This window comes from Geotrypetes seraphini, chromosome 3 (genome assembly GCF_902459505.1).
Source record: "Geotrypetes seraphini chromosome 3, aGeoSer1.1, whole genome shotgun sequence".
Taxonomy (NCBI): Eukaryota; Metazoa; Chordata; class Amphibia; order Gymnophiona; family Dermophiidae; genus Geotrypetes; species Geotrypetes seraphini.
The window spans coordinates 335280163-335292769 of record NC_047086.1 but is presented as its reverse complement, the minus strand read 5'-3'; the positions used below and the strand labels follow the sequence as shown (position 1 = coordinate 335292769).

The 12607-nt window shown below is 42.8% G+C and overlaps 1 protein-coding gene across 8 annotated transcripts in view; it reads left to right on the top strand.

Annotated features, from left to right (window-relative positions):
• The window catches only part of LOC117357501 (uncharacterized protein PFB0145c-like), a 122571-nt gene that overhangs the window by 90845 nt on the left and 19119 nt on the right, over positions 1-12607 (top strand). For all 8 annotated transcript variants that reach the window (XM_033938212.1, XM_033938211.1, XM_033938205.1 and 5 more), the window contains 2 exons: positions 6060-6175; positions 11867-11972. In XM_033938212.1, the coding sequence (XP_033794103.1) occupies positions 6060-6175; positions 11867-11972 (222 nt within the window). The remainder of the gene's footprint in view (positions 1-6059; positions 6176-11866; positions 11973-12607) is intronic.

Sequence of the window (12607 nt, the reverse complement as noted above, 5' to 3'; positions counted from 1 at the left end):
TCAGGCACAATCTCTGTCTCATGAGCAATCAAGGTAGAAGAGTCCCAGTAAGGAATGGCAAAACAAAAGTAGCTTTATTCCAACCACCGCCTTATAATACAGGGTAATTTGCATTGGCATGAACTTATAGCAAAAACGTTCAGTCACTGTACACAGTAGGAAAACTTAAATCTCAAAATGAAAGATGTCCAGTTCCTTGCTTCTGGACTTTAATCAGGTAAGAAACATAGTCCTCTTCACCAGAGCAGTAATGTTTTAATAAGTAGTTTCAACACCCAGTTCATAGCACACAAACACTGAACTGATCCCCCTCAGTGTCAGGCATACGTTTCCCCTGAAAACGCTACTGCAGATATGAGTCACAGCTGTGCAGAAGTAACGACATTTCCCAGCTTGTTCACCATACAGGAAATACATTCAAATGGTGCTTAGCAATTCACACTTTCCTACTGTCCAAAAATCCCTAGGTTTGGCTTTTCCGGAGAGCTTCTAAATTGGCTTTAACTAAGTTCTAGTTAAGCTGGCAGCACAGGGTTATACACTGACAAAACTCAGCAACTCCCCACTTTCATGCTTACTGTGTTTCCATGGCTAAGGGCTGGATATCAGCACCGACATGGCTTTCTTGTATCTCCATAGATTCTCCCTCTGGCTGCTCCTCAGGATTCCAGATAGGTGGTAACTCCTCTGCCTCCACCATAGCATAGTCTGAGAGTGACTGGCTCTCCACAGTTTTCCATTCTCCTGCAAGCTTCCCTTCTGTGTGCCCCTTCCCTGTTCTCAGGAGCCATGTTATGTCCTGTGGAGAGCCACTCCTCCTCTGAGTAGGTGGGGGAAGGGTTTTCTACACACCAGCCTGCTTCCTATTACCACAAGCAGGTTTCTCCCTATCTCTGTTTCTAACAGGCTGCTCAAATGGTTTTAGACTTCTGACAGTGGCAGGGACAGGTCTGTACAGAGTATAGTTTTTCCCTCTAACCTTTTCCTGTTCTGCCTCTTCTACCTCCATATCACTGTCTGATCAGAAGTCAGCTTCATCAGTTAATTGGCAGGTCACCTGGTCAGCTCTCCTGCACCTTGGCTCAGTGTGGTTTCTCTTGCTGTTTGGGACAAAACCCGGGACGGATTTGGGTTTGTTATGAGAAAAACCTGAAATGGACCTGGGTTTGTCACACTCTGCAGGGTTCTAGGAAACTTGCCTATCCCTAGCACAATATTGAAGCACCACCACCCTCTGGCAGCAATGCAGTTTAAGGACCCCTGCTCAGCTTAGAGGGAATAGTGCTTGAGACCAGAGTCAGAAAGGTGTAGTAGATAGTCTAGAACCGATGAGAAAGGACAAGTGATGAGGTCGAGTGAGTGGAGATTACACCAGACTGTGAAGCAAATCCACTTGAAATGGCAGCAATGCTGTGTGGAAGGTTTCCTAGAAGTGTCAATAATGGCTGATACTGGTGGAGATAGTGTGAAAGCATCTACTTGCTGGGAGCAAAAAGCCATGCAGTGAGAGCTAGCAAACAAAGATTTGGATGGAGAAGAAAACCCTCTTTTTATGTCAGCAATGTTGGAAACACTGGAAGTAGAATGGGTTCCCGTGCACTAAGTTGGAGGAGGAAAGGGAACCAAGATTGGCATGGCCGCCAAGATGCTATTAGAATCATGGTGGCTTGGTCTTGTTGAAGCTTTAGCAGAGTCTTCCTGACTAAAAGAATTGGGGAGAAAGTATAAAGAAACTTGTCCTGCCAGTGTGAGGAAGGATGCATCCGACTCCAGACGATTAGGAGTGTAGAGTCTGGAACAAAAGAGTATAAGTTTGTGGTTGTGGGGGTATGCAAAGAGATCCACCACCAGGGGTCCTCCAATCAGCAAATATATAGTACAGAGTTGTGGAGTTGAGAGACTACTCATGCGACTGAATAAGTCTGCTCAACTTGTCGACTAAGATATTCTGCTTTCCTGGAAAGATAGACTGCCTTCAGGAAAATATTGCAAAGAATTGCCAAAAGCCAGATTTGTATCACTTCTTGACAGTCAGCGAGACCCTGTTCCACACTGCTTGTTCATGTAACATGGCTACTTGGTTGTCTGTTTGGATCAACATTACTTGATTGAGGAGGCGATCTTGAAAAGTGCATAGAGCATTGTGTATTGCTTGAAGTTCAAGAAGTTTGATATGAAGAGTTTTCTCATAAGTCCAGCTGTCTTGAGTATGGAGGCCGTCAAAGTGGGCTCCCCAACTGAGCATAGAGGCATCAGTTGTAAAAGTCTTTTAAATTTTCAGAAAGCTTTTGACAAAAGTTCCTCATGAGAGGCTCCTGAGAAAATTAAAGAGTCATGGGATAGGTGACAAAGTTCAGTTGTGGATTAGGAATTGGTTATCGGCTAGAAAATAGAGGGTAAGTTTATATGGTCATTTTTCTCAATGAAGGAGAGTAAACAGTGGCGTGCCGCAAGAATCTGTACTGGGACTGGTACTATTTAACTTATTTATAAATGATCTGGAAATTGGAATGACGCATGAGATGATTAAATTTCCAGATGACACTAAACTGGAGTATTGTGTTCATTTCTGGTCTCCTTATCAAGAAAGATATAGCAGCACTAGAAAAGGTTCAAAGAAGAGCGACCAAGATGATTAAAGGGGATGGAACTCCTCTTGTATGAGGAAAGACTAAAAAGGAAAAGAGATGGCTGAGGGGAGATATGATTGAAGTCTACAAAATCCTTAATGGAGTAGAACAGGTACAAATGGATCAATTTTTCACTCTGTCAAAAATTATAAAGACTAGGGGATGTACTTTTAAAATCAATAGGAGGAAATATTTTTTCACTCAGAGAATAGTTAAACTCTGGAACGAATTCCCAGAGATTGTGGTAAGTGTGGATAGGGTAGTTGGTTTTAAGAAAAGTTTGGACAATTTCCTGGAGGAAAAGTCCATAGTCTGTTGTTGAGAAAGACATGGGGGAAGCCACTGCTTACCCTGGATCGATAGCATGGAATGTTGCTACTTCTTGGGTTTTGGCCAGGTACTAGGGACCTGGATTGGCCACCGTGAAAATGGGCTACTGGGCTTGATGGATCATTGGTCTGACCCAGTAAGGCTATTCTTATGTTCTTATGAGATCATGCATGACATGTTGCAAAGAAGAGAAATGCTCTTATGGAATATACTGGTCATAAGGAGATACTTTTTTATGAGAAACTTTAGATAGAAAGTCATATAAAAATTATAGTTCAGAATTCTATTTGCTATCATAGAGCCTTGAAACACTCTCCTGCCAAACTTTAGATAAGTTTGGCCGGAGAGTGTTTCAAGGCTCTATGATTGCCTTCTCCTCCAGGAGGAATGCTGGCATGTCCTGGAACTATGAGCCTTTTTCAAGGTAGACTCCATGACGAGAGACTGGTGTTATAACTGTGGTCTATCAAAGGCAGGACAAGACTGAATTCAGCAGAGTGTCCAACTTTCTTGGAGCTACTAGGATATGAAGAGGAGAGTCCCAGTTTTTAAACAATACTTTCTTCATGAGGTTGTGAAGAGGAACATTTATGCAGTCTTTAGGCCACTCGTTATAATTAAGTGCATCCATAAGTTCTGCCTGAGACTCTGTTTCAGACTTCATATTTATAGTGAATGCTTGTCCCATCTATCTGATATACTTAGTAAAAATCAGACTCTCTGGAGGGTTACCTTCTATGAGGCAGAGAAGGAGATGGGTCTGAAGGTATTCCATATGATTCATCTGCTGGCAGCTCTAGATAGTCACTGGAGGAATACAGACATAAGTCAGTCATAACCCTCGATGTCCAGTCCTGCAGAATGAGAGCAATGAGGTGAATGCCAAGGGAAACTTAGAGGAGAGTGTCGACGTGAGTGTCTCGAGTATCAATTGGAGCGTTGAGAGGAGCTCCCTTGACATGAATGCATGCCTTGATGTAGGCAAACGACATCTTGGCATTCAAGTTCAATTCCTTGATGGAGTATCTGGGCATTGCTTGGACTGAGTTGAAGATAGGAGTATAAACCACTTTGATGTGACTTTAAATTGAGGTAAATCAAAAATAAATTGAACTTGAACTTCTTGCAAAGATGGCGCCGATACCATTGTTAATGCGGGTATATTAAGCACAAAATTGTGTGTCGAAGCATTGAGGACCTTGATGTGAAGGCACGCTTCAGAGGTGATACTAGCTATAAGGACAGCGATCTAGCATCGGTGCATCAATGCTTAGAGTGCATCATTGGTGAAGATGTCTGAGATGATACTGAAGCATTCATAGAGCAGGAAGTGTGCTTATGCTGCTTAGCCTTTTAAACGAGGTGCCCTTGAGACAGCAGCACCAATGAAGTAGACGTTGCGATGATGTCAGTACCAGTGTCTATGCTGGCGTTGCTGGATGTTGAGCGTAGGTATCAGAGTCTCTAACCATTCTCGATATAGATGACCTGAAAAGTTTTTTGTACTGTAATTTCCTGGCATTTATCAACCTTTTCTGCAGTTCAGAGCACAGTGGGCAGGAAGTATCACGGTGTAACACTAGTTATGTGGGTCTGTAGCTGAAATGGCCTTATTACACCGAATGCACTACTAGGAGCCTTGAACTTGAAAGAAAAACTGCTGACATGAGGTCAAAGGACTTAATGGTCCAGGTAGATCGAGTAGATGGCAATCCAGAAAAGGTTTAATGCTCCCAACCTGAAGACAGGCTGAAGAAAGCCCAAAGGCCCAAAACAAAAGTACGGCGAAAAATGAAATTTTTTTAAACCAAAACATGCATAAAATAGACACTGAAAATAGGTGCAGAAGTTTGACGTGTTGAAACTTGAAGGGACAGCTTCTCAGCTCCATGGAAAACTCAGAACTGATGATCCCGCAAACCGGCTTAGGGCGGGAAGGCAGAGACACATGTACTGTGTGGGTTGTCTTCAGGTTTTTAAAATGACAGTTCACTTCTTGACTGTCCATACTGGGTTCCGTGGATGACGTTACCCACATGTGAGAATATACTGCCTACCTGTCCTCAGATAATCGCTTATGCGTATAAAATAAAATGTAAACCATTTTGCTATTCACAGGCATTTTTGCTTATTCATGGTCATGCACAATGTGTTCCCTTGAGGATGAAGATATTCATAGAACTGTGCACTAGTATTATTACACAAAAAAGACTATTTTTACCCCCCTCCCCAAATGTATAAAATACATGTATAACATACAGAATATAATAAGCAAGCTGTTCTTTACAAGCAATGTACATGAAATGATGACTTGATGGTGTTAGGTAGCAAAAGTCTATAGTAGACAGGTTCACACAGGAACCTGACCTCCTTTTCCTGTGGATCAATGGTTCTGTATTCGTATTTTCGGTATTAATAGGGTTTTCTAGTGAATCCCAGTGAATAGCGAAAACACACTGTAGCAAATAATTATAAAATACAATGCCAAGGGGGTGGAGGGAGGGTTTTTTACATTACATTATGAATCACTAATATACCCCAATAGGAGTTCAATGTGATTTCCAATTTAATAAGAAGCTAGCCATCACCAGGAATTACAATATTATATTAAAAATCAAAACATAAACACATAGAAGATCTGCTCATCTGTTAGAGTGAATGAGATATCTTGCAGACAAATAGGTTTTCAAACTTTTACAAAATCATCTGTTAGTGTGAATGGGATATATAAAAATATTGGCCTGCCGTCCTCTGAGAATGCCTGCTGAAAGTAAGTAATTTCACTTCGCATGTGCGGTGGAAGCGTTGCCTCAAGCTCTTAAAGGGACAGTATGCTGGGCAGCATTTCTGCACTGGGCTCCGTAGATGACATCTCCTACATGAGAATGATTTGGTCTGCTTGTCCTTGGAGAGTATAACATTATTAGCACAGCACATTAGGATTCCACTGAAAAGAAACCAGCAATATTGTCTCTTATGAATAGTTTTGTGAAGGTGATGGATAGGAACTGACTGGTCCCTTTCTGTTGTTTTGTTAATTGGTCTTACACAAAGATTGTTGTTTAGGTAGTATCATTTTTATTTTTCTTCTCTTCCCAGTATAACGAAGCAGTGGAAACAGTAAAGAAACACAGTCAATTAGAAATAAGACAGAGGGATGAGAAGCTTATCAGATTAAAGCAGCAGATTGCAGACATGTTCAAAGAAAAGTCATGGTATGATCTTTATTATCCATTTAATATTTAAGTATTTACAAAAACTGTAATTGATGGAAAACAAGTAGGGAGAACATGTAGAGGCTGGTCTTTGGGAATGCTGTCTCCCATTAGATTAATAGAGGGGATGAGGTATTTAATGTATGGAGTTTTGTGGTGGGCATATAGATGGGAAATGTAGAGAAATTTGCGTCAGGATATTTGCATGGGGGAATATGAGCGTGGGAATTTGTTGAGAGCTTTTTCTGAGGGGTGGAGGTGTGTGGTGGTTATCAGGATCTAGAAACAGGGCCAGATAAGCCAGTAGGCATATTGTTTAGCGATTATTAAAACTTGATATACTGCCTTAGCAGCAGCTCCTAGGAGGCTGGCAAAGAGCAGCTGTGGTCAAACAAAACAAATAGGAGCTTCCAGTTTGACTCTAATCCAAGATGGCAGCTTAGAATTCAGGCTCTGGTGCTCTGAAATAATTTTTTTCTTCTGCTATTCGTCTACCATGCTCCAACAGTGAACTCATCTGAAGAAGATTACCGTATTTTCACGCATATAATGCGCGCGTTATACACGATTTTTACAAACCATGCATAACCGTGCGCGTTATAGGTGTGAGCGCATTTTACAACTTTTTTTTTTTTTTCCGATCCGGCATCCCCCCTGCGAACCGGCATCCTCCCCCCCGCTCGCGTCACCCCCCCTCCCCCGCAATCCTACAACCCCCTCAGCACCGCAAAACATCTCTTACCCGATTGGGCACCGGCACCAGCACCAATGCACAGGACGTGCCAGTGCCAGTGCCCGATGATCCTCCCTCATTGGGCTGAGCTGGGCTGAGCTGTGTGGTGCAGGGAGATCCTTCTTCCCTGTGCCGGGCTGGACTGGGCTTTGAGCATGCGCAAATGCTCAAAGCCCAGTCCAGCCCGGCACAGGGAAGAAGGAGGATCTCCCTGCACCGCACAGCCCAGCCCAGCTCAGCCCAACGAGGGAGGATCTTCGGGCACTGGCACTGGCACGTCTTGTGCATTGGTGCTGGTGCCGGTGCCCAATCGGGTAAGAGATGTTTTGCGGTGCTGGGGGGGTTGTAGGATCGCGGGGGAGGGGGGGTGATGCGAGCGGGGGGGGGGAAGATGCCTGTTCACAGGCCAGAAAGTAAGCAGGAGTGGGAGGAGGTTATAGCAGCATGCGCGGTATACGTGTGTGCGTGCTATATAAAAAAAATTTTCAGACATGCTTTGGACCCGCACGTTATACGCGTATGCGTGTTATACACGCATGCGCGTTATATGCGTGAAAATACGGTAATACTGAGAATGCCAGGATCTAAACAAAATAAAATTGATGTGATTTTTCCTCCAGTAAGCAGCAGTAAGGCCCAGATTCTGTATAGGACGCCCGCCCAAAGTAAACCCGATTCTGTAACCGACGTCCATATTGCAGACGCCGGTTACAGAATCGGGTTTGTTTAGATGCAGGTGCTATACTTTATCGCAGTAAGGGATCTCCCTGCTGTCGATCTTTGGGGAGGCTGTTGGGGGGAGTCCGTGGAGAGCGGTTTGGGCATTTTGTTGGGGGGGAGGTCATTAGGGGGGTCTGGCAGGAGGGGTTGGGTACCCTCCTGCTGGCAATCTTCGGAGGCGGCGGGTTCTTTTGGCAGGAGGGGTTGGGCACACTCCTGCCACGAACGTCGGGGGGGGGGGATATTGGCAGCCGTCGCCGCGGCCGCTATACTAATCGCGGCAGGGAGATCCCTTGCCATGATAAAGTATAGTGGCCACATCTACTTACCACGTAGGCCAGCATTTTGCTAGCCTATATTATAAGCGGCTCCCACTTTGCTAGGGAGATGCGTAGAGATGCCTAGGTTCGCCTAAGGCTACTGCCTAGCCTTAGGTGGGCTTGCGGGCCTCCATAGGCTCCCGGAGGCACTTTCAATATAGGCAGCCTGCCTGGGGAGCATTTAAAAAAAACAAAACGTGCTTCACGATTGGCTGATTAGACAGCTGTAGGACACCTACAGCTGCCTACAATCGGGACGCACTTTGCAGAATCAGGGCTTAAATGCCCAAAACAAGATCGGCCAACACCGATAAAAATGATGACACTGTGAGATATCAGACTTACTAGAACCCATAATGCAAGAAATGGCTCAGATTAAATCGATGTTACGGGAAAGCTCTCAGTCTATTATAGAGCTCAGAGAAGATATCGATACCATTAAAGAAACACTCAAATCTATTGCGGACCAACACGAGCAATTAGAGAACTGAGTGACTCAGTTGGAAGTCGCTATTCAAGATCTGCATCATCAATCTAATCTTATAAAATCAGTTCAAAAGGACTTGGAAGATACGAATTATCACAGCAGAAGAAATAACATCCATCTTTTAGGCCTACCTGAAGGAACTAAAGGTACTGATCCAGTGAGCTTCGCAGAAAATTTTTCCCCATCACTTGTAGGCCTCTCATTCCAGCAACAATTTGAGGTCAAAAGGTCTCACCAGGTTCCAGTGAAGAGACCAACCACATTACAATGCCCATGTCCTATTTGATTAAAGTGCTACGATATCCTCATGCTCTTGCTATTATCACCGAGGCAAAAGCAATGTGATTCCTTGAATGGAATGGTGCCAAACTCTTAGTCTTACTGGATTTGGCCCCCCTGCATGGCGTACAAAAGAAAACTCCTGTTAACTATGAGGTCACAGTTACAACAGCTTGGAGTCCAGTTTGGAATATTGTACCCTGCTACTCAGGGTAAAACCATACCTATAATTTTGAATGTCCTGAAATACTTAATAAATTTCTAATTGAACATGGGCAACATGTCCCTTGAACTAAAAAACATGGTTCTTATGTGAGCCAATTATAGGACAGTAAAGCTATTGTGACATCACTGGACTGTCTGCCTCACATTATAGCTTTGGAATCTGGGGCCTCTTTGCAGATCGAGTTCTCTTCTAAGTTATTGGGAGTCCTTTTTGATTCCTCTCTTACATTTAAGGACCAAATAAATTCCCTGGTCAAGAAATGCTTTTTTAGTTTACGAATGTTGAGGAAGATTAGACATCTTTTTCATCATCGACATTTCTCTGTCTTGGTCCAATCAATCATATTATCTCAACTAGATTATTGCAACACTATCTATCTTGGCATCACAAAGATCTGTCTCCAAAGATTACAATTAATCCAGAATAATTAATTCCCCTTAAGCCAGTTTCCTAGGTGCCTCTGGAAGTAGATCTTTAAAATAGTGGCATAGCTAAGGGTGGGCCTAACTTTGGGCTCAGGCCAACCCATAATTGGTTCTTTTTTAGTGTGACTGTCGGGGATCTGCAAGCCCCACCGACCAAAGACTTCCTCCTCACTGAATGGACTCCTATAACATGGGCTGTCAATAGTAGTGTCCTCATGCTACCACTGCCTCGCACCTTGCGGTGCTCAGTTTCCACATATGTGCAAAACAAAGCAGGTATGGAGTCGGCAGTGGCAGCACAGGGACATTACTGCTGATAACCCAAGGTTTAAGAGTCCATTCTGTGAGGAGGAGGTCTTCAGTTGGCAGGGGTACTGGTACCAGCCCAAGTATTTCTTTGAGTTTACTTTGAGGCCCACCCTAGATTAGCCATCTGGCTATATTACTGTTTTAAAACAGAAAGGAAGTGAGATTTCCACAGTGATTGTTGAAAATAGCTATAAATTATTGTTTATGATGTACGTAGTATCTTATGCAGGCAAAACTGAGCAAGATTGCAACAGCCATCAGCAGATGTAGTGCTGCAGGAATGAGCGACACACAAATAGAAGATTAGATTAGATTAGATGAGAGGCTTTTTCCATACATGATGGAAATGTCCAGGAAAACTGGGTTTACTGGATTTAGGTAAAAGCATTAGTGAAAGAGATTTGGGGGCAGGGATACAGAATGACTACAAGATTTTCCTTCTGAATATACAATATACAATACACAATAGAAGAGTAGCTTAGCAATTAGAGCACTGGGCCTGCTGTCTAGAGGTGTTTGGTTCAAATCCCACTGCTACTCCTTGTGATCTCAGGCATTTTACTTAACCCTCCATTGTCTCAGGTACAAAATTAGATTGTGAGCCTTGACAGGCAGGGCCGGATTAATGGGTAGGTCTAGTAGGCACGTGCCTAGGGCCCGAAGTTGTCAGGGGTTGCTTCTGGTATAAATTAAGTACCTCTATTAAATAAGTACCTCTATAAAATATGTAAACTGGGCATGGATGTTTTGAGAAGGAAACTGTTATTAATGGGAGCTGTACCAGCCAAAATGACTAGAGCCCAAAACTAAAAAGAAGATCCACCTCTTATATTGGATATGTTGAGAAATGGAAGTTGTTCATAGTATAAGTGGCTGCTAGCTTATCAGGCTGATTGCACAAACAGTCCAACAAATGGAGCATTGCAACCTTACCAACTGGTGGTACCAAAGGAGCACTCCAAAGCATGTCGCCTGACTTCCTGACAAGGCCTCTGGGATGCAATCGCTGACCTGAACCAGCCAAGAAAAGTACTGCCACCTTCCAGCTCGTTGGCAGGCATTGGTGGAGCCTGCATGTCGGTCTGAATCCCAGATAAGTAGGAGCCATACTGAGGTCCAGGGGCAAACTGGAGGAGCGGCAAAATGTGGATTTGGCAAATGGAAGATTTGTTTTTTGCGGACAGTGACTCTGGAACTCAATTTAATGCAGAATTATTTTATTTTATTTACCTTGATTTTTACTTTTGTTAGTTTTAGTAGAACTTGTTTTAAATTTGTTAAGTTAGTTTTTATTTTTTGGGGGGGGCACAATCTATAATCTATATTTATATACTATATTCCACTACAATAGCTCATGTATAGTGCTCTCTATGCTCTGTATGGATACACCAGTACTGAAGCTCATGCTTCGTGACACCATTGTTAAAGTGCATATAAACCGCTCTGATTTGACTGTTCTAGTCATCAGTAGCAGTATATAAGCTTTAAATAAACAATGAGATACAAGCACCATAGAATACAAGCATTTCAAAGCGTGTGGATGTTCTTTAAATTTGGTTGGGGGGATGAAGGTCAATTAGGAGTAGTGGTTTTAAGTAGTAAGTCAAAAATGTGCATATATGAGGGGTGGGGTGAGAAAATAGTTAGCCAATTAGAGAATAATCACTCCAGATGAATGGAGGTCAGGTATAATTCCCAGTTTATAGTGAAAATGTGCAGTAATATACAGTCTTAGATGTACTATGCATAAAAAACAGGCTTCAATAATTAGCACAGTAAAACAGGACAGAAAGGGGAAGGGATGGGCTACTGTGAAAACTTATAATATTTGCAGAAGTTGTATGCAGATGTATTGCAGATACACTGAAGGAACAACAGTAGACCTGTGAGTTGTAACTGTTTGAACTGAAAATAAAAAAAGATTTTAAAAAGGCAACTATAAATAAATCTCTTTTGGCCTTATCTTCATCCATTATGAGCTAGTATTTTTAATAAAGAGAACATACAAATTTACTGCAAGAAGCATCTAATTTTTTTTTAAAAAGGAAAGATTTGAATCGTAGTTATGAGGAAAAAATTTTCCATTGTAGGTTTCTGATGATAACATGTCCTAGATGATATCTGGTGGAGCTATCAACTTTTATTTTATTACATCTGACGTGCATTATCTTTTCCTTTCCTTTGTTCTGCAGGGAGCATCAACAACAGTTAGACGAACTAAGAAAAGAGATGACTAGAATGTCAGAGGAAATACAAGTGCTTAGAATAAAACTGAAGTCGGAAACGTTAACCAAACAGGTAGAAATGCATCATCCTTACTGGTGAATCAGGAACAATGTATTCCTGTATTGCATAGAATCAAGGACATTATGGCAGATGTAGACTATGGGGTCAATTCTGTAACATAGGCACTAACATTTGCATGCCCATTTTGCATGCACATATTTAGAATAATGGTTTCTATGCATGTATGGGCACATAAATGCTAAAATTCTCCTAAGTGCTATCCTGCAAATAGCTGCCTAACTTACATAGTGCTTATTTGTAAGCACATTTACAGAGCATGGGCAGAGCTCCTCCTGTACTGCGCCTTTCCCTCTGACCTGCTCCACCTTTTCTTACACAACTTCCTGTTTTCAGAAGGGTGGGATAGGTCAGAGGGAAAGGCGCAGTGCAGACTGTAAGCAGCCTGCGAATAAGGCCGCTGTTAGCACTGCATCACAGAAGGCTTCCTTACTCTTAAAGTGTACAGTACTGTAAACTAGGGTTTGCACAGGGGAGGGAGAACTATGGGCAGGACTGGGAGTGAAGGAAGAGAGCCAGAGTGTGCGGAGGGTGAGGGGGCAATGGGAGAAATTGTGCTGATCAAGCAATCCAGATTTTTGAGATGTCTGAATGTCACCTTTTGAAGGGTGTGGATTCTCATGTGGTCT